A 20,327-nucleotide genomic window follows, 5' to 3' on the forward strand; every position below is an offset into this window, starting at 1 on the left:
TCGATGCCCTCAATACAGGCCTGAATGTAATCTCACACCTCTAAAAGGTTAGACTTAACCACTCCAGTCTGTCATTTGCAAACTCATAACTGCACAATAATTCAGCATTATTTGTGTGGGTATATATTGAAATGCACCTACCAATCAGAACAAAGGATGAAGAAACCTCCTCCAATCAAAGACAAGGCCTGCCCTTTCTGTTAGAAGGGGTTGGTTGATACCAAAAGGTGGATTGGAAGAAGCTAACTATATTCGCACTTCACATTAATGATCAGTGTGATGGATGGGTGCATGTGCTAGCTTGCTTAAGCTTAATTATTCCACTCCTTGCATCATACGCAGTTGAATGTGTATATGTTTAGTGATTTCGAAAAATTCAAGACTGTTCACTTATCTTAAGCGGTCTCATTTCAGAGGACTGCTGTCTGAATCAGGACTAGCCTACAGCAAATTCTGAACCAGACTATTAAAATGTTCAGCAAGCAATCTCATTGGTGGCAGAATCAGCAGAGGCCAATCAACTTGCCACATAGTTATGAAATGATTGCTTGCAGGTTGCATATAAAGGACCTATCAACTTGTGACATCTAGAGTTTCATGACATAACTATATATAGGCCCTGCTTTCTCTGCTGGAACTATCAGCCCATCCAACTCAATGACCCGCAATCATGTTGTCCTGCTGAAAAGGGAGGGTAAGTTATTTTGATTAGTGATTTATGAATAAAAAAAATAAAGATGTGCAATGATAAATCTTTTCTAATAAATACTGCAATATTCCATAAAGCAATTTATTTAATGGGGACAAAACCAAAATAAAGTTTCAGTAATTATTTTTGGTTAATTGGGTAAATGAACTTATGCTGTTCAGGGTGCCATGTTTTCAGGTGATTCATTCAATCATTCATCATAAAGGTTTTCAGCAATGAGTCACCTCTCAGTTATTCAACCAAAATCTTTTTTTACATATTACTACACTAGCATTTTTGGTCATGCTGAAGTGCATCCACACTGCTGACATGTTTGCCTGTAGCTTATGTTCTGCACATGAAAAGGACAAATGAGTCAATGACACTTCTCGGAGGAAAACATCACCCTTTTAGACACCATTTTCTATTTCAGAAATGATCACTAAATGTGTATGCATAATTTCAAGAGCAAGTTTGTTAGCATATGCTTTTGGACATTTATTTCAGTAATAAATCTAAGGTTCCTCAGCACTTTTTGTGGTAGTTGGGTAGCCTGACAAGCCAGACCCACATCAAGATTTTCTGCCGCTAGGGTGCGTCTAGATTTCTAGGCTATAGTAGTTGGGACCTTTTGAATCAGTTTGGATTACTAACAGAAGCTGTGGCCAATAAAGGTTATCTTTAAAATGTACACAAACTGATCTGGTTCATTCCAGGGGCCTGTTTCAGAAAGGAGGTTCAACCAACTCTGAGTTTAAACCTGAACTCTGAGTTGACTTACTCTGAGATGGGAAACTCTGAGTTTTGGGTTTCAGAACAGCTGAATTGAGGTAGTTCAATCAACTCTGAGTAGACTGACTCTGAGTTAAGCTCATGCACTCCAACTATGAAAAGCCACGATCAATGGAGCTCCGAAATTACGATTCACCATGGCAACAGCACCCAACAAAAAGACGTTTGCATACTTCCGGGTCAATACACAAGTTTAATTCTTCATTATTTTAATTAAGTTTAATTTTCTGGGAATCCAAAAGGCAAACAAAGAATGTGGCAGCAGCTAAAAAAAAAAAAAAAAAAAAAAAAACATAATTCAATCAGGAAAAGCTTTAAGCATAAAATGTTCATGGGTGTAGGTTTAATGACTTTACATACATTGACATTAAATAAATGTCATTCAGTGTCCAATGTGCAGCAGCTTTTCCCACATAGACCCTTTTCACAGACTGTGAGGACGTGTTTTAATAGTCATCAATATCGTAAATCCTGCAACGTTTTTTGTATTTTTTTGTATGTACATTTATAACACTAATACTTTGTATTATATTACTTTTGCATCAAATTACAAAAATCAAATTACCGCTGCTGTGAGAGTGTTTCTAATACAGCGTCTATGGGAGTGATAGTTAAAATTAACATCTTTCTCTCTTTTCACTGCAGTAATCTTACTTTAATTTTTCCATCTTTTTGAAAGTTGTGAAATCACTAATGTGGAGTTTTTCTTTTGCTATTTGAGCAAATGGAGACACAAATATATATTTAATGTATTCTCTCATTCACCACTATAAGAGTTAACCCAACTATGACGACTTCAGCTTCGGAAACCCAAAAATGTGAAAAGGGTCTATGGTCTTTTCACATAATGAAATGTTCTCTGATCATTTACATTTATTAATCAGGGTAATGACATTAACATTTGACTTCTACTCAGGCCAGCCAAACTCCAGCACCACTGACAGATGAAGAGGAGATGGAGGAAGAACATTAACACCCAACAGGAAAAAGAATAAAGTATTTGTAGGAAATAAAGATGACTATAAAAAATGTAAATAAATGTTTTTAACAGCTGTGGTGGTAGTTATGCCATATATCTCGTACTACCATCTGGCAGCATCCTTCCATTCCATACAATAATCCGTTTTCAGAAAGTGTGATGATGGGTAAATGAGTGTCATAAATGCGTCCAACCACTGGAAATCCTAAAGGAAATTTTAATTATTAGGTTACTTCTAGAGGATTATCAAGTGAACATCAGGATCCTGTATAAAAGGACATGCCATTTTTGTCACTTTGACAGTGTCCTCATGATGAAAATATGAGCAATGAATGTTCCTGCAAAGAATGCTTTTCTTACTTTGTATTTTTGTCAAGTGGCAGATAATTTAAATTGTTTTAAGTAAACTTTGCTTACTTTAGATTTAGATTACATTTATAAAACATTTTATATTTATTGAAATACGACCAAAATACTCAGTAAGAAAAGCATTTGTGGTGTTTGAATGAATGAATAAAGTATTTAAACACAGCTGGTGCTTTAAAAAGGGGGAGGAGAACAAAATAAACTCTGGGTTTACCAAAGAAAACCTGCTCCTGACCAGGTTAGGTTCACAGAGTAAGTTACCCTGGTAACTGACTCTGAGTATAAGTTATCTCTCTTTTAGAAACGGGCTTGACTTACCCTGCTTTCTCGGGTTTGACATACCTCCCATTCTGAAACAGAAAACCCAGAGTTTCCATTATTTCAGGGTTAACCTACTCAGAGTTTTCACTTAACCTCTTTTCTGAAACGGGCCCCTGCTGGAACCTTTTCTAAACACACTTGTTTATACTTTCCTATATATACACATTCCCCTCTCCCAGACATCCTTTTATTAAGTCGGTAGTTTACGAAATGGCCTTACAAGGGCAAAACTTGATGTACTCTATTGTAGCTAGACAATTGTTTTTGGTTAGATTTACATTGTGTAATAAATAACTGAAACTTCCAACATTGTAGATGTGGAAGTGTTTGCCAAGGCCATGGAAGGTGAAGGCAAGTCAAATGAAGGAGACGAGGACATGAGTTTGGACTAGGCCATCTTTCTAGTGAGTTTCTCTCCCTATAGTCCCCTTTATCTTGCTCACTGGGGTTGTAAGGCAGTATTCTTAACGCAGTACGCAAGCTGCTTACATTAATTTGTGAAAATTGCTTATACAAATAATTTAAGGTTTATACATCCAACATGAAGTATAACCAATTTAAGTTTGGAAACAATGCTGTATTCATGTCACACTATTTATCTAACAGTTTAAATGTTTTTTTTTCCCCCATACATAAAAAAAATATATAGATGGATTTTAGGAAGGGGGTCCCTCATATTTGGGGGTCCTTGCATCATAAAGTTTGAAAACCCCTGGATTAGGCAACTCTCCACACGAGTTTCTTTGTCTTCATCAGTTTACCCTAGAGCAGGGGTAGGGAATATTGATCCTGGAGAGCCACTGCCCTGCAGAGTTTCGCTCCAATCCTGAAAAAAACACTCACCTGTCTTTAACTTTAGTAATCCTGGAGACCTTGATTAGCTTGTTCGGTTGGATCTAAACTCTGCACGGCAGTGGCTCTCCAGGATCAATGTTCCCTACTACCCCTGCCCTTTAGAGCTTCATGTTGTCAGCTAAATTTCATGTTAAAGGTGATGCGTGTCATTTTTTTGAACACTTGTTTTTTCTAGATTAAAGTTGCAATAAAACCGTAGCAACAGATATTTTCTTTCATTTTGTGGCGTATATCGGAGTGTAACAGACAATTGAAAAAGTCTGCACTTAATGAATGTGAGCTTGGAGTCTATTGCTGAGGGACGGGGTTCAAGCCAACTAAATGGAGAAGTCTGACGTTTCAGAGTTATGATTGAGTTTTGATTAAGCATCAGAATGTTAAATCAAACTTGTATGGATGAATTGTTCACAAATTTGGGTGAAAGTTTACCCTTCATTCTGACTTAAATGTGCATTGTGGTGCTTTCAACATTAATGTTTGTTTGAGCAGTCTCACATAGCTACTTCTTGCTTAACTAATGGCAGGGTGAGAGATTATCTGCAAGTCTGAACAACAGACATTTCACATTTCTCTTTTAATCAAGAGATCTCTTTATCGCTTGTAAAAACCTTTTCCAAGTAAAGAGACTTGGCATGTATAAACAGCGAGAACAAATTTCACCGACAAGGAGAACAATTAAAAAACATCTTTATAAATGCAAATAGAAAAAAAACGACAAAACACAGCATCTACACATCACAACAGATAGGACCCTGTGAACAGTTCAGTCCAAACTAAAGGCTGTCTCACACCACCCAATAAACACCAACATCCAATGGTTTTTGGTTCAGTGTTACCCCTGCTGGCGTTTAATCTGGCAGTGCAAACCAGCCTCACATCATTCCATGACAAACTGCTAAAATAGACAATTTTGAAAAATAAATCTTTTGGAAATTTTAAACACTTAATCACAAAATACAGTATTCTCGTGCAGAATGTCACAGGATTCCCCTCACAGTGTTTGTGCTGTTCTACCTCCTCAAAAAGCTACGACAGTATCACAGGAGTGAATGTATTCACATAGTGAGATTTCATTCAACACGTCACACGTTTTTTTCAACCGGGTCAACAGTCACATTCATAACGTGTCAAAGTGTGAGATGACTCTGTATTAAAAAGATCAAATAGGCGGGATGTGAGGAAAATGTTATGGCAACAGAACCGTACTGACAAATGTAATAGAAAAGGCACTTCATTCTTCAACGCTCAGTGAAGACTAATAGTGAAGTATTCTCCCCAATTCAATTACCCTCTCACAGTTGATCATTTGTCTTAGCAATGTGAATTTTGACCAGTCTGGATTCCTGAGGGAAAGGAGCAAGTGCCCCACATGGAGCCATTCCATAAAAAAAAGCCACCACTAGATGGTGGATATGTGCTTCTGCTTCTCAGTCAAAACAAAAGATGTAAAAACAAAGTTGCATATTTCTGGTTATGCTGCACACTGTGATACTGTCCAGGCTCTGAAAGTAAACATGGGCCACTCCTATATGGTGTATAAACATTTCCAAGCGATTCAATTACATCAGAGATAAAAGATAAGACGATATTGTATGGACACTAACCAAGAAGATTCAGAAAGGTTAGGTCGTATTCAACACTGCACAACACGAAACAGACTCACTCTGTCAAGGAGGTGCCGTTGCCGTGTCTGTGACCAAATACACAACAGTTGAATATACAGGTGTGGAGTTATTTGTAACACCTACTGTACCGTTTAAAACATCCTCAATCAACATTGCACATAAGATGATTAGGACACAGAATGCCAAAAATGTTACATTTTAGCACTGTAATTGTCACAGCAGCACATTAAAACGGACAAAATCATAAGAGTTCTGTCAAGACATTGAAAAAACAACTGGTAAATGGTTCAGTTTCTGTTAAAATGGCACCCACATATTCAAAAGACTTTTTACATTCAACCCTTTCAGAGTTCACCCAAAAATGAAAATGGTCATTTACTCACCCTCAAGTTGTTCCAAACCTATTTGAATTTCTTCCATTTTTTCCCCTAGACCAGGGGACCCCATTAGGCCTAGTTAGACACTGATTAGCGTGTTCAGGTGTGTTTAATTGGGGTTGGAGCTAAACTCTGCAAGACAGAGTTTGGAGACCCCTGCCCTAGACTATGTAAGTTAATGGGGTCCATCAACGGTTTGGTTACCCATATTCTTCAAAATATCGTTTGTGTTCAGCAGAAGAAAGGAAAACAGGTTCATTCTGGTTTGGAACAACTTGAGGGTGAGTAAATAACAGAACGTTTCATATTTGGGTGAACCATCCCTTTAAAGAACATTGTATCAATGTTAAACCACAGTCTAGTAATTGTTAAATGTTTGATGACAATAAACAAATTAATTAAAAAAAGAGAGAGAAAGAAAAGCACAATTAATGTGCCTGTTAAATGTCATCTCTAACATAGAGTGCCAGGCTGGATACGCATCGGAATGCCACACACACACACACACACACACCTCAAAAATCATCAAAAAGAAATAAAAAAACATGTAAAGCATCATCAAAAATATATTCATTATTCATAAATTATGAATTCGAATAAAATTAAAGTAATTCAAAAATAAAATATTACATAAATAAAGTGATGCATTAAGAAAAAGCTTTGATAAATGACATGATAAGCTTGTGTGTTATAAATAGTGCTGGGCAATTGATTAATTGCGATAAATCGCATCCAAAATAAAAGTTTGTGTTTACATAATATGTGTGTGTGTGCGCTGTGTATAAATATTATGTATATATAAAAACCCACGTCATGTATATAAATATTTGCATGTATATACTGTATATACATTTATATAATGAATCTTGTATATAAATATTTAATAAATAAATATTAAAAAATATTAAATATATACATAATTATACGCAGAACACACGCATATATTATATGTAAACAAACTTTTATTTTGGATGCGGTTAATCCTTGCCCAGCACAAAATCTAAATAAATGAAAAATGGAGATGTAAATCAGTGCTTCAAGTAAGCCTTTCTCTACACATGTATGATTTATAAAATCAGATTCATGAAGTGGACGAGTGAAGATGGGAGTGTCGAAACCACTGGAAATAGCTGAGAGAAAATTAAATCATTCAAATTCTAATAATCAATAAATAATACAAATAACCTTCCATAAATTCCATAAGAAAAGAATGTCATCTCTCTGGTCTACAGACAGCTGTTGAGAGAATGGATCCCTAAAGAAAATGAAAATTCTGTCATCATTGTCTCACCCTCATGTTGATCCAAACCTGTACAACTTTCTTTTATTGCATGTGCCACATAAGAAAGTATTTTGTCCATACAATAGAAGTGAATGTCCAACATTCTTCAATATATATGTATATTTTTTTGTGTTCTGCAGAAGAAAGTAAATCACAGGTTTGGAACGACATCAGGGTGAGTAAATTCATTTTCATGTTGGGGTGGACTATCCCTTTAAGGGCTCTCTCCATTTCAGCCCTGCTGCACCAGCCTGCGATAGTGAGGCATGACCTTGCTGTCTGGGAGATAGAGTGCCATCTCCAAGGCAACCAGAACCGTGAACTCCAGGGAAGTCAACTCTTTGCGATTAATTCGGAAACGCTCCTCCAACCTCTATTCAGAGTCAGGCAGACCCCCCAAAAAAGAAGAAGAAATGGGTAGGGCAAAGGAGTGAGAGAAAGTTACTAAATAAATCATAATAACGGATAATGAAATACAAATCAGTAAGACACTTACATCGATCAGTTGCTTGACCTCTTGTTTCTTGAGGTCGCTGCTAATCTTGGCAGCTAGTAAAACGCAGGCGGCAGACACCAGCTTTCGGTTGTTCTTGTTCAACCTCCCTTGCAGAACCAGCTTCTCAAAGTAAACATAGGCCATCGCTATGGTAACCGGCTGTAGGCCACACTCCTCGCTCACGGAGCGCATCTCCCTTTTCAAACTGTGGTGCAAATTAAACTTCATTAGAACCAATTTACAACTTGCCTATAAATACAGCTAAAATATAAATCACATTTCAAGCTACTCTATTTCATTCAGCCTTAAATGTTTATAATTGTGTGATAATTCTGTGTGCTAAAAGACCACATGAAATGGCTTAACAGGTGCCATTTCTTTCCTGTGTTGACCTTTTCTATTAAACTAGGATGCATTCATAGCGAATTTCTGGCTGATGCAACAAGCCAATAATTATTTTCAGGCTGTAGCCAATAACCAAAAAATGGTCAATATTAAAATTGAGTTCTATCTTATAAAGAATAAAAATAAAGAAATAAAACAATCCTTAAAGCGAATTTAGGCATCACAATATTATAATGTACAGAATGCAAAATGGATTGAGATTTGCAAGATGTGTTTTTAAAGATGAGCTTAAAATGTGCATTAGATGATGGTAAAGCAGATCTTAAATATGAGAAATGAGCATGCACAGTTAAATTTACAATATCTAATGATGCTAACAGACATGGACTAAAAGCAACACTGTTATTTGACATAAAAGTGACTTTACCTCCTGATTTTGCTGAGCGTCAGCTTTATGTGAGGAAACTTCTCCTTGAACGTCTCATTCATGTCTTTCTTCAAGTCAGACGGTTTCACATACTCAATAACCGTTGTCTGGAGGCGACAAGGTGACTTATTATAGGTGTCAAAAGAATGTATAGCTTTTTATGGCTACTTAAACACAATCATGGATTCGAGCATTCAACTTTTACAGCTAAAGCCTAGTCAGCTGTGATGCATAAGATATCATGCTTCATGCCTTTAGCTATGGTTAGACCATACTGAGCCTTAGGGTTATCATACGACATGCTGATGTGATCTGATATAGAGTAATGAGCTGGGTTCAAAGATTATGAATCAATATCATGCTGTAGTGCAATGCAGTTGTCCTTTCAAAACCTTTTCATCAGCCTCATGCTACAAGAGATTATTGAATCTGTGTTGGTTCAATTAAGGATCTTACCACATAAGATGCAAAAATTAACACTCGTTTGTGCTTCCCACAAGGCCACTGGGGGTCGCTGAGTAAGTTGGGGTCATAGTCTGACTGCTCGTCCACACCTAGAAAGAGTTACAACATTAAACATTTTTGAAGGAAATTAATACTTTTATTCAAAATTGAAACAAATTTCACGTTGTTTCAACATTGATAAATGGGCTGAAATGTTAAGTCGACATTATTGACAACTTCGACAATACAAAAAATTGGCGAAAATTTTTTTGTTGTCAAATAGTCTTCTGATCTCATATGACCTATTTTAAAGGCTTGCAATAACGTGGTTTGAACAGTAGGGCGCTGTAACGCAATACTGTAATGCAGCCTTCCTAGATGCAATCCAATAGAAGAAGACAACTCGTTTTCACTCTGAAGCGCTGTTTCGTCTTTGTTTGGAAAGTTTAACATAATTACAAAAAAAAAGAGGGCTGCCACACCCATATATTCAGACTCACAGGTCCATTTTCTCATGAAAATGGAATTGAATAGAGTTGAATCTATATCAGAATCGAATTGCAAGCTAACGAATAGAAATCGAATCGTGAAAATTGTCCAGCCCTAATAAAAACACAGTACCAGTCATTGTAGCAGTTGGACTATTGATGACTTCTGAAGAGGATGGAATACCTGAAGGAAATTAGACTATTCAGTTAGCTTGAAGTTCATTGAGACATTTTTGGGGAGCATAAGACTTTCAAAAACAACAAAAGAAATCTTTCCGAACGGTAGTGCAAATAGTTGAAATGTATGCACATTGGATAACAGTCCTCAATAAATAAACATACAAATGCTTTAATGAGCACATAATGAATCTGCACATGTAACACACCAGTATCTTGTATAACGGTGCTGTTGATTCGGGAAGGGGTGAAGTTCTTCTGCCCGTTGATACGGTTTCGAGACATTGGCGTCTGAGCTGTACTGATGTCAGGTGGGCCACTGTTCTTCTGCCTGACCAAGGCATTAGTTGGGAGCAGAAATTGGGCATATGATACTGTCTGCAACGCACAAAATTCCAGGGCTATCAGCGTACACAAACATACACATTGCGCAAAAAACACACCCACTAACCCAATATTGCACCTTGCACAATCATGCTTTAAATGGGGCCATGAACTGGCTTTTTTTAATTCTTTTATACTGTTGTCCGAGGTCAACGTATGACGTTTGCGTGGTTTTTACATTCAAAAACATCATAATGAATAAGTAATAGGCTATTTTCTGCCCTGGTTTTGAGGCTCTCTAAAGAAACGCTCAGATTTGATGGGCGTGCCGCATTGAAGACTTGGAAGTAAACGCCCACGGCTATGATTGAATAAGATTTGCATATTTAATGAGCTTCAGCTCCCCTGTGGTCCGTGGGGAAACGGCAACTGGAATAAATCACCCACAGGGCTCGCAAAATGTCTTTATCAAACAAACGCAATGATTCATCTATGAGCACTGGCCCATAAACATGTCAGAGTCTGATCCCGAATCGCAACGAACCACAAATAAAGGATTCTCCAGCTTTTAACAGCGCACTAAGGTATGTTCAGTTAGACATGTACACATAATCAATACTAACAATGCAATACTCTCACATATAAAAAAACATTTTACTCACATTAGTGTTGCTTCATTCATTCATTCATGTTATCTCATCCTGTCTGCAAATCCAGTCTCTTGTTTACAAACGAATCCGTGGTTAAATGAAGGAACAGACGCGCAATGTCTTCCCCACGTGAGCTGGATATTCATTAAAAATAAAGTTCATCCATGCATTCATAATATTGGAATCCGAATGAAGCGTATGTGGTATGTTTACTGCTTAGAAATTTGATGTGGTTTAGCTCTATGCTGCTTTTAGCTGTCATGTAAGTGGCATGAGACGGTGGGCGGGGCTACAGAATCAGGCGTTGTTCTTTTTCTGTTGAGATGGTGCTTCACCACACGATGATGTCAAGGTGTGGCATATTCTGAAATCGATCGTTTGCTGGGCCTGGTGTATATAAAAGCTTTTCTTTGACTAAGAAGGATGTTTTCAGCTCTGAAACTTACAGGATATTATTATATTACTATGACCTTTTATATATCAAAAGCTCAAGGGAGAGTTGATTTCTCAATTTATGATCCCTTTAAAACAGATAGCAATGCACCATCAAGAAGGTTTCTAAGCCACATAATCATGCCTTACTCTTCTTAGAGTAATATATCCCTTCTTACCTTTCCAAAGTCCACCTCCACTCCCTCTAATCCAGGGACCATTTCAACGCCACCACCAGAAGAGTGTCTCTGTCTCTGAGCTTCTAGTTTAGAGTCACTGCTGAGGGTAGATAAATTATTAATAGTCAGAATTTAATAACTTCTCTTCCATTCAGATATTGATAAAAAGATTGCAAAAGACACCAGCAGAGCCTGTTAATACACCAGCATCAGGCAGACCAGACTGCTTATAGGCTTGTCTGTTTGCAAATAAGCCATTCTTCATTTACAAGTTAATGATTTCATTATATTAAAGTAAAGAAGAAAAAGAAAGTAAAGGCACAGAGAAAAAATTATATGAATGATGTGATTGGCCAATGTATGACAGGTGGACAAATCACTGTGAACTCTGGATTGCCAAAAGCAAAATCTAATGCATCTCTGCCGAATAAAAGGATAAACTTCATAAAAATAAAAAATAAATCGTACTGACCCCAAACTTTTGAACGGTAGTATAATTTAAAATAAATCAGCACAAATTTACACACTCATCATCCAGCTTTGAGAAAATCCCTCAACACATTATCTTTCATTACAAATTAATAATTTAGTCTTTCGTCATTTAGTCCAGCTTTACTTAAAAAATAAAACACAGTTGATTTGTCCATCCCTCGTGGATTTGCATGATATGAAATGAGTTGTTTGGCCGACTTGTGGTGACTCTGTACCTGATGTGATAACTCTCTCCATAGGGCAATACAGAGAAAGCAGCACACAGGGATCTCTTGGCACAGATCAGCACAACCCTGCAGGACACAGATGGCAAGTGCACACAGAACAGACAACATCAGTCACCTAAACCATCACAGTACACCAGCCATGTTTACACACAACAAGTGCATATGGGTCACAACAACATGCAGCACAAAGCAAATGGGAGATCTAATGGCACTGGAAATGACATTGATGACGAAATGAGTCCAAAAAAGACAAATCTATCCATTCATCAACCTCAGATCCATAAGTAGTCGATTAAAAGCACAGTTGATTGGTCAGCATGACCAAATCTGATTACAACAAACCCTGTCACATTTCCCAGGAGGCTGAACGGCATCACAATTAACAGGTCAGCAGCTTGTGACATGGGTTGTGCTCAATGAGGTCGAAGGGCCCATATAACATTACTGCTGATGTCATGAGGCTGGGGGTGAATGTGCACATGAGTGAAGGTGTGATTTTACTGTTGATAATGTAATGCGACATTAAGCCAGGGGGTAAAACTGTGTTCTGCGTAATATCAGAAAATAACACTTCTTCTTCTTTCACTTCTTTTTCTTTTTGAAAGGCTGTAGAATCTCTTCACTATGCGTTTTGCTTTTGTACCATGTTTTTTCTTGCTTTTGTTTTTTTTCTTTCCTTAACCTGTGTAAAATTAACCACCAAATAAGGTTGTATATAAGTCATGTTATGTTATGTTGCAATAAAATAATATAAGAACAAAGAAAGAAAAGAATACTTTACTGATGCAGATTTACAAAAGTAAAAAAATGACAGTTTACCAAAGGAGGAAAGTTAGAAGGAGAAAAGGAATCAGAGAGGAAGAGCACTTTTGGAAGCATTTATCTTGGGTAACAAGAGTTTCATTACATTTTAACGGCTCTTGCCGAGGTGTAGCTAGTTCTACTTTCAGAAGATGCCAGTAATCTATAAGGTTCCATTGATTTAATTCAGCCCGGTTGTTCCCCGCATCTATCCCACTATTTCTTCTGTCTAAGAACCTAAGTGAGTTATCCCAGTGAGTACTTATCCCAGTTATTACGTTAGCGAGGGAATCACAGAGTCTGTCTGAAGCTGCTGTTTCACTTAGCATGAGAGCACACTGCAGTTATATAACACAGAACTTTACTGCCTGAGGAAACAGTTCAGCATCCCCTTTACCAGCATCCATTTTTATATATCCACCCTATTTGTCTTGAGTCATGGAAGCTTCATCCTAATTGTTGATAAGAAAGTGCTGATAAAGAACCAGGACTAATTATTGTTTGAAATTATTTCTAAATATTAAAATTAAATTAATATTCTTTTTCTTTATTGAAAAATAAAATATGTATTAAACAAAAATAAGTTAAATGGATTGCTCACCCAAAAATGGAAATTACCCCAGGATTTACTCACCCTCAAGCCATCCTAGGTGTATTCTTTAAGACGAATACAATCGTTATATTAAAAAAAATGTCCTGGCTAATCCAAGCATTAAAATGGCAGTGAATGGGGAAAATATGAAGCCCAAAAAAGTGCATCCATCCATTATAAAAAGTAATTCACAAAGCTCCGGGGGGTTAATAAAGGCCTTCTGAAGTGAATCGATGGATTTGTGTAAGAAAAATATCCATATTTAACACATTATAAATAGGGATGCACCGAATATTCGGCCACCGAAAATGTTCGGCCGAAAATGGCCCAAAAGTGCATTTTCGGTTTTCGGCCGAAAGACTTTTATCACCGAAACAACATGGCCGAAATGTTGTGATGACGTAAACAGAAACCGCGACCTGCACGTGCTTGTCTGAAGCAATGTCTGCGGTGTGGACGTATTTCAGTATATCTGAGAAACACCCACGTCTGCTCCAGCGAGAGCTAGTGTTCAGTGCAGCTGTAGTGCAGCAGCTCATGTTCTCGATGAGAAGAGGACCAGACTTCACTGTGAAACCCAACGGTTTCCCAATGCAATCTTTAACAGTGGGCATGTTTTAAGCGCGGAACACACTTCAATCCGAGTTCCCACACCAACATCGATCAACATGCATCACGAAATTCAAACGATAAATGCCGTTTTGACGCTCTTTAATGTGGCATCACTGATCACATCACAGTTCAAGCGGCGGCGCGCGCGTGAACGCGATCATCTGTGAGCGCGATCGATCATCTCTTCATTAAGAATAAACATGAATGAACATCTAAGATGTGTTGAGGATACATTACAACTTACTGTCACGTATCATATGTGGTGTAATCGCTCAATCAGTGTTTCAACGGCGAAAAGACGTCAATATAACTGCTGTAAACCAAACAAATGTCATGTAACTTTAGCATCACATTTACCTCAGGCAGTCATTCAGTGTCCACAAAATTTTATTCACTAAAGTAAATCAACTCTTTCACTAAATATATGCTCTATATTAGCCGTTATATTCATTACATTCTACTTAACCTGTTAGTGATGTCTTGATTATTTCATGCATGTTAAATAAACCTGTCATGAAAATTACAGACACTGTGTATATAATGATTATATTTCAACAACCAATTGGATAAAAAACTATTTTATAATCAGATTTAGAAGTTATTGCAAAAACTGCCTTATGTAAAGTTTACATGTTTGCGTACTATGTTATTTGAGTGTTGATTATTAGACCTAATGCACCTGTTCTGAATGCACTTTCTTGTAGTAGTCCTACAGAGAACATTTTTAAATGCACTAGACCTAAATGCACTTTGTTTTTATGAGAGAACATTTAATTTTAAAACCTTTCTGTAGGCCTGTAAATTATTATTTAATGCACAAATGAGTGGGGTCAAGTTAAACATTTTTGTTTGAATTTTATTTTATACTGTGCATTGTTGCAATGTGCTAAATAAATATTGGCATAATTTGTAATTTATTTATTCTTTGAAACTTTAATATTAATTTATGCAATTGCAATGTCTTGATTTTAGTAAAGTTAGTACACAGTCATAGCCATAAATGCAATGGTACTAATAATTGGCATAATTTCTTTCGGTGTTTCGGTTTTCGGCCTTGGTTTCCTCTTTTTCGGTTTTCGGTTTCGGCCAAGAATTTTCATTTCGGTGCATCCCTAATTATAAAGTAAAATATCTAGCTTCCAGCGGACCACCTTCCGTATTCAACTTACGAAAAAAAAGCATAACTGGTGCGACAATGACATTTTGAACTGCGAGAGGCATTACACTTTCTTCATTTATAATGGATGGATACACTTTTTTGGGGTTTCAAATTTTGCCATTCACTGCCATTATAAAGCTTGGATTAGCCAGGACATTTTTTAATACAAGTCTGATTGTATTCGTCTGAAAGAAGAATGTCCTATACACTTAGGACGGCTTGAGGGTGAGTAAATCATGGGGTAATTTTTGGATGCACTATCCCTTTAAGAAGCTGAAGTTCAGCAAAATTATTTGCTATTAAGTTAACTTCATTTTCTATAAAGTTCAGCTAAATGCTTTCATTGTCCCTTCTTCATTAAATGTATTATGTATAAGTATTTGACAATAATGATTACATAATAGTCAAATTGGCTTTGCAATGCAAGCATCATTAAGTATGTAAATACATTACTATAGTACTATATGCATGTTAATTATTGGCCAGCCTCAAAAAGCAATTTTTTAGTTTTATTTGAGTTCTGTCTCTGCGTCCACCAAGGTCTGCTAAGCTTCAAACAGATTCAAGACCCCTGGTCTAGACTGATGGTCACCGTGATTTTGCCAGGTAAGACATGTTCCTGGATCAACATATTTTGTTGATCTTGGAACAACATTTCTGTCCAAAAATGGTCTTAACCCTATCCCTACCCCTAAACCTAACCATAAGTTATCCCTAAAATCAGAGTGAAATGATAAGTGAAAAACACTGATGTAGAAGCTCCTAACCTTAGTTATAAAACTAAACTTGACATAAACTGTAAACTTGTCCCTTAAATCTGATTGGTTAATTGGAATGTTGTTCCAGGATCAACAAAGATGTTGATCCAGGAACATGTTGTACTTGCATACATGTACAGTATACAATATTACGAAAAAAAAGGAGGAAATAAATAAAACGAAAACAAAACAAATACAAGTCCTTAAGGGGAAAACATTTCTCAAAAACAAAGTCAAACCCGCCAACTCACCTACTACCTCGCGTATCATACGGTCTCATATTCTTGATGAAGTGAACTTTCTTGGAAACCTTTGGCCCTGGAGACCCAGAAAGGTTACGTGTCCTGCAACAAGAGCGTAACAAAATGTAGAGATAAATACATGCAACTTTAATTTGTATCAGCTTAGAGACATATTTTGATGGATTAAAGGTGCTCTAAGCGATGTCACACGTTTTTTAGGCCAAAACATTTTTTGTCACAAGCAAACATGCTATCCGTTAGCTGCCTGTCCCCTGAACACACTGTAAAAAACGCGGTCTCTGTAGTCCGCCTAAGCTCCACAAACTGCAACAAAAACAAACTGGTGCAGGCTGGACCATGAAGCACAACAAACAGTGCTCCGCTCCAGCCAATAGCCGACAAGAATGATTTGGGGGTGGAAATCATTCTTGTCGGCTATTGGCTGGAGCACTGTTTGCGTGACATTGCTTAGAGCAGCTTTAAATTAAAGTACAGGGCTACAGGCTTAATATTTTGGCCCTTGACTATAAATTAAGGCTTCAAGCTCGCCCTTCCAGCATCAGTCTATCAGCAGATCTTACATAAAGAGATCAGAGGGTGAGGGGAACAGAAGAGGCAAGCAGCAAAGAAGACAAACAGGATATGATGTGCATGTACTGCAGTGAGATCATGAGGCTCGGTTCACATGAGCAACATCCCCCAAGCAGATAAAGCTTGTTGTGACTGGTTGATGGCCTTTATGCTATACTTCTTTGACTGACTCAGCAGTCTCAGTCTCCTTATTAAAACTGCCCTCAGTTATCAACACTGACAGCAGTGAAATCTTATCACCATACAAACCTTACTTCTGTCCTATTGGTCTTCCCTAATCAATGTTTGCTTTACTTTTAGTCAAATGAAAAAGCAACTCACAGACAACTCACTCATTAGACAGAATACAGTGACACATTTGTTAATCTTTATGATTAATTAATAACTTTGTTAAATCAGACAACAAACACTTTATCACTGAAACATCTTTGTTTAGGTCTTTTCATTCTGCCTAGAGTAGGATTATGAATGAATGACTCTTATGAACCGATTATTTTAGGTGAATCACAAAACATATGGCGTGAGCTGAGTAGTCTGATTACCGAACAAATGGCTCTTATACATCGTTTTTTACTGTTAATAAAAAAATATAGATTGCAAATTAAATAGTCTGATTTCCAGACAAATAGGTTTAATGAGTCAGTTCTTTTTAGGGAGTCAAACATATGCAATACAGAAGAGGCTGACTACAGAACAAATTACTCATTTGAGCTGATTCGCTTTAGTGAGTCAAAACACTTAATCAGTCAGAGCAGTAATTTAACTAAAGCCAAAATAAGTAATTTTTCGCCGCTAGAGGTCGAATGTTGAGCTATATAACAATGATTATTTTTCAGTCAATGAATGTTTCCACACAGTTGCTCACCTGTCTAACAAAACACATAATATATTAAAGCGTCTTTGGTGTTTCCATGGAAATCGAGGGTAAGGCGGGTATGATGTCATTGATAGGCGACGCACGAACACGGTCCGTGTCCTAGTTAAAATAGCCTATTTCTCTGGATTTAAGCATTCTTGGAAACATTTGGGATAATGTAAGTATAAAGTACACAAGTCAACAAAATATAGAACATTGTTCCAGTGGTTTTTAGATATTTTAATCCAAAAATCGTACAATCGTGCCTTTAATTTGACACTTTCTGAACTGCAAGTTATTACTTTCCTCGTGTCCGACTCGAAATTAACCAATAATTTATTTTATGTTATGTTGAAATGCAGATCATAATAGTTGATTTTCAAAATATAGTTACAGATAGACATTGTGGATTTTGTTGTATTAAATGGTAATCTATATTTATATCAATTAGTTTAGAAAATGCTATAGCTAAGTATATTATTTAATATAAAGATAGGACCAATATTTCGATTCCCTTCATTTTAAAAGGTCTCAAAAATGTCGCAGAAAAATGCTGTCAAACTCTTGCCTACACAACAACAAGACAAAGATGAAAATGAAAGTTGAACAATAAGGCGGAAGTTCCCCTAAATTCCGCTTATAGATGAGTTTTTGTTTAGTTTTTTCCCCCTCGTACTGTAATATGCACTGTTTATAATACTGCTTCAAAAGTCATACACGAATGTAAACACGGACAGTCATTACTGCATCTGGCCTATCCTCATGAAATCAAACGCGTGCTATGATTTGGAAGTACACATAGCATTTTCATAAACAAATGGAATATATATTCAGAGTTGTTTAGGACAGATAACACCTGTAGAAAAGGTTACATCACACATGTACTCCACGGTTGTTATGGTCTAATTTATGCATACAAACCCAGCCAAGAGAAAAAGAACGCGTGCCATTGTTTTCAACCTGCGTGCAAAAACAAAACTCACCTTTGACGGGGATCAGGCACAGGGTTGGAGAGCGGGAGTTGGCTGGGTGGTTTACTTGATCCTAAAACCGGATTCAGCGGTCCAGATGTCGGTGAAAGAGGGGGTGCCTGGACTGACAAAGGATCCGCTCGTCCATCCTCCGTGAAAACGTCGCTGCTCCCTTGGTTAAATGCTGGAGGAGGGCTCAGGGGAGCAGGGTACGTGTTAGTCCTCGGTATTGGGGTCGCAGCTCCTCCGCTGATGGAGGATGACACTTGGGTGAAGGTTCCGTAGCTGTTGGTTGTCGACAGAGGGGGACCCGTCACCGCCGACGCACCGACATCTACGCACCGGCTATCGGCTTCCCTGGGGCCAACGATTCCATTGCTTAGGTTGTAAACCGGTCGTCCGTCTAAAGATATATTGGTGAGAAACAATAGTGCTGCTTGTCTGCGACGGGAATCCCGGCTTTTTCGCAGGTATTCTTTGTGTGGTTTGGCTGAATTAGTCCTCGGACAGACGCGAGGACCGCAGGCAGCAGCCGCCATTCTACTGTGAGTAAGCTAAAAGCAGACACAGAGCTATTAGAGCGGCTGAGGATTTGGCCACGCCCTCTGACACCTTATTGGTTCAAATTCCTGACACTTCCATAATAAATGAGACGTTGTCACAGCGGATTGGACGAGAGTTCTTAGTTCATACATTTGTACAATAATTTGGATTCAAATGTACAGGAGTACACTAGGAATCTGAAAGACATCTGTTGCTTTATTCGATCCATTATATATTTTTAATGAGACTCATTTCATTTTATACATTTGTATATTATATGTAATTATGAAATGTTTATTTCTAAAATGAAGCATAAAGTTGACCCTCAGCTAATTATCAGAAAGTGCCCCACTGTATTCACCCTATATTTTATTACTAGGGAATATGGATTTCCATGTATGCAATTTCTAGTTGTATTCACACTGTAATGTTTGACTAACACGTCTGCTCTATGATGCTGTAAAATTCAATGAACATGTTGGTCAGCATAAGCCTTTCTAAGCTCTAAGTTTTAGCACAGCTCATCACAGGGGTTAAATGTCTTATCTATACAGTCTATTCTGTTATGTAAATATGCAGTGTGACATCTGCAACAGCTCATAGGAAAGAGGATCAAGAAAAGGAAGGGGAAAAGTGCATTTCTGGATTCTTCAGTTTGATAAAATGTAATAAAGAAAACGTAATAAAGAATTACCTTTATATTGTTTAAATACATATCCAAATGCATTTTTTAAAGATTGTTTAGGCAATGGCTTGAGAATACAAATATGAGAATATTAGTTGCAATAAACTTGCAATTCCACATCATGTGATGTAATACTCATTGAGTTTATATTTCATAATCTACTGGTCCACTGTTAGTGGGGAATTAACTAATCAGTCTGCTCAAAATACTTTTTCAAAAAGTTTTGTTTTATTTGATTATATTTTTATTTTCTAATTCAGACAAATTCATTTTCTCTGAATTTGGCAGTAGATCTGTATACAGTTTAAAAATTTTCTTTTTTAAAAATGCCTAATTTTCTTACTTGTAAGTTTGTTGTAGTTAAACTTCTTCCAAGTGACAGTAAAAGCTGTGATGTGAATGTTTTTATCTTCCTCGTTGCTATTCAGCTGGTTTCCACATGAGTGCAGTATACATCAAATATAAATCATTGGCTGGGACCATTAGTGGCTGTACTTATTTTTGGAATGAGTTCTTGAATGAAAAACACTGCTGCGTGGTGCTTCAATATC

General features: G+C 37.2%; 1 protein-coding gene and 1 long non-coding RNA gene across 5 annotated transcripts; one reads left to right on the top strand and one right to left on the bottom strand.

Moving 5' to 3' along the window:
- Window positions 1-4,671: 4,671 nt before the first annotated feature.
- LOC307117969 lies at window positions 4,672-19,095 on the top strand. Its single transcript, XR_013815490.1, has 3 exons — window positions 4,672-6,015; window positions 6,366-6,700; window positions 18,980-19,095. It is a non-coding gene; the product is annotated as an uncharacterized lncRNA (long non-coding RNA).
- Window positions 7,313-19,090, bottom strand: cables2a (Cdk5 and Abl enzyme substrate 2a). Of its 4 annotated transcripts, none has more exons than XM_079803254.1 (10): window positions 18,561-19,089; window positions 16,140-16,232; window positions 11,955-12,032; window positions 11,248-11,347; window positions 9,872-10,040; window positions 9,619-9,669; window positions 9,010-9,107; window positions 8,554-8,660; window positions 7,782-7,986; window positions 7,313-7,658 (listed from the first exon to the last, which is right to left on the bottom strand). In XM_079803254.1, the coding sequence occupies exons 1-10, from the start codon at window positions 19,085-19,087 to the stop codon at window positions 7,518-7,520; spliced, it is 1,569 nt and encodes a 522-aa protein (XP_079659380.1). In that variant the 5' UTR covers window positions 19,088-19,089; the 3' UTR covers window positions 7,313-7,517. The 4 variants fall into 4 exon arrangements, with proteins under 4 accessions (XP_079659380.1, XP_079659381.1, XP_079659383.1 ...); XM_079803255.1 differs by having other exon boundaries at window positions 7,396-7,658; window positions 11,248-11,344; XM_079803257.1 differs by lacking the exon at window positions 9,619-9,669 and having other exon boundaries at window positions 7,396-7,658; window positions 11,248-11,344; window positions 18,561-19,090.
- Window positions 19,096-20,327: the final 1,232 nt, after the last annotated feature.

This window comes from Gobio gobio (genome assembly GCF_949357685.1).
Source record: "Gobio gobio genome assembly, chromosome: 21".
Lineage (NCBI taxonomy): Eukaryota > Metazoa > Chordata > Actinopteri > Cypriniformes > Gobionidae > Gobio > Gobio gobio.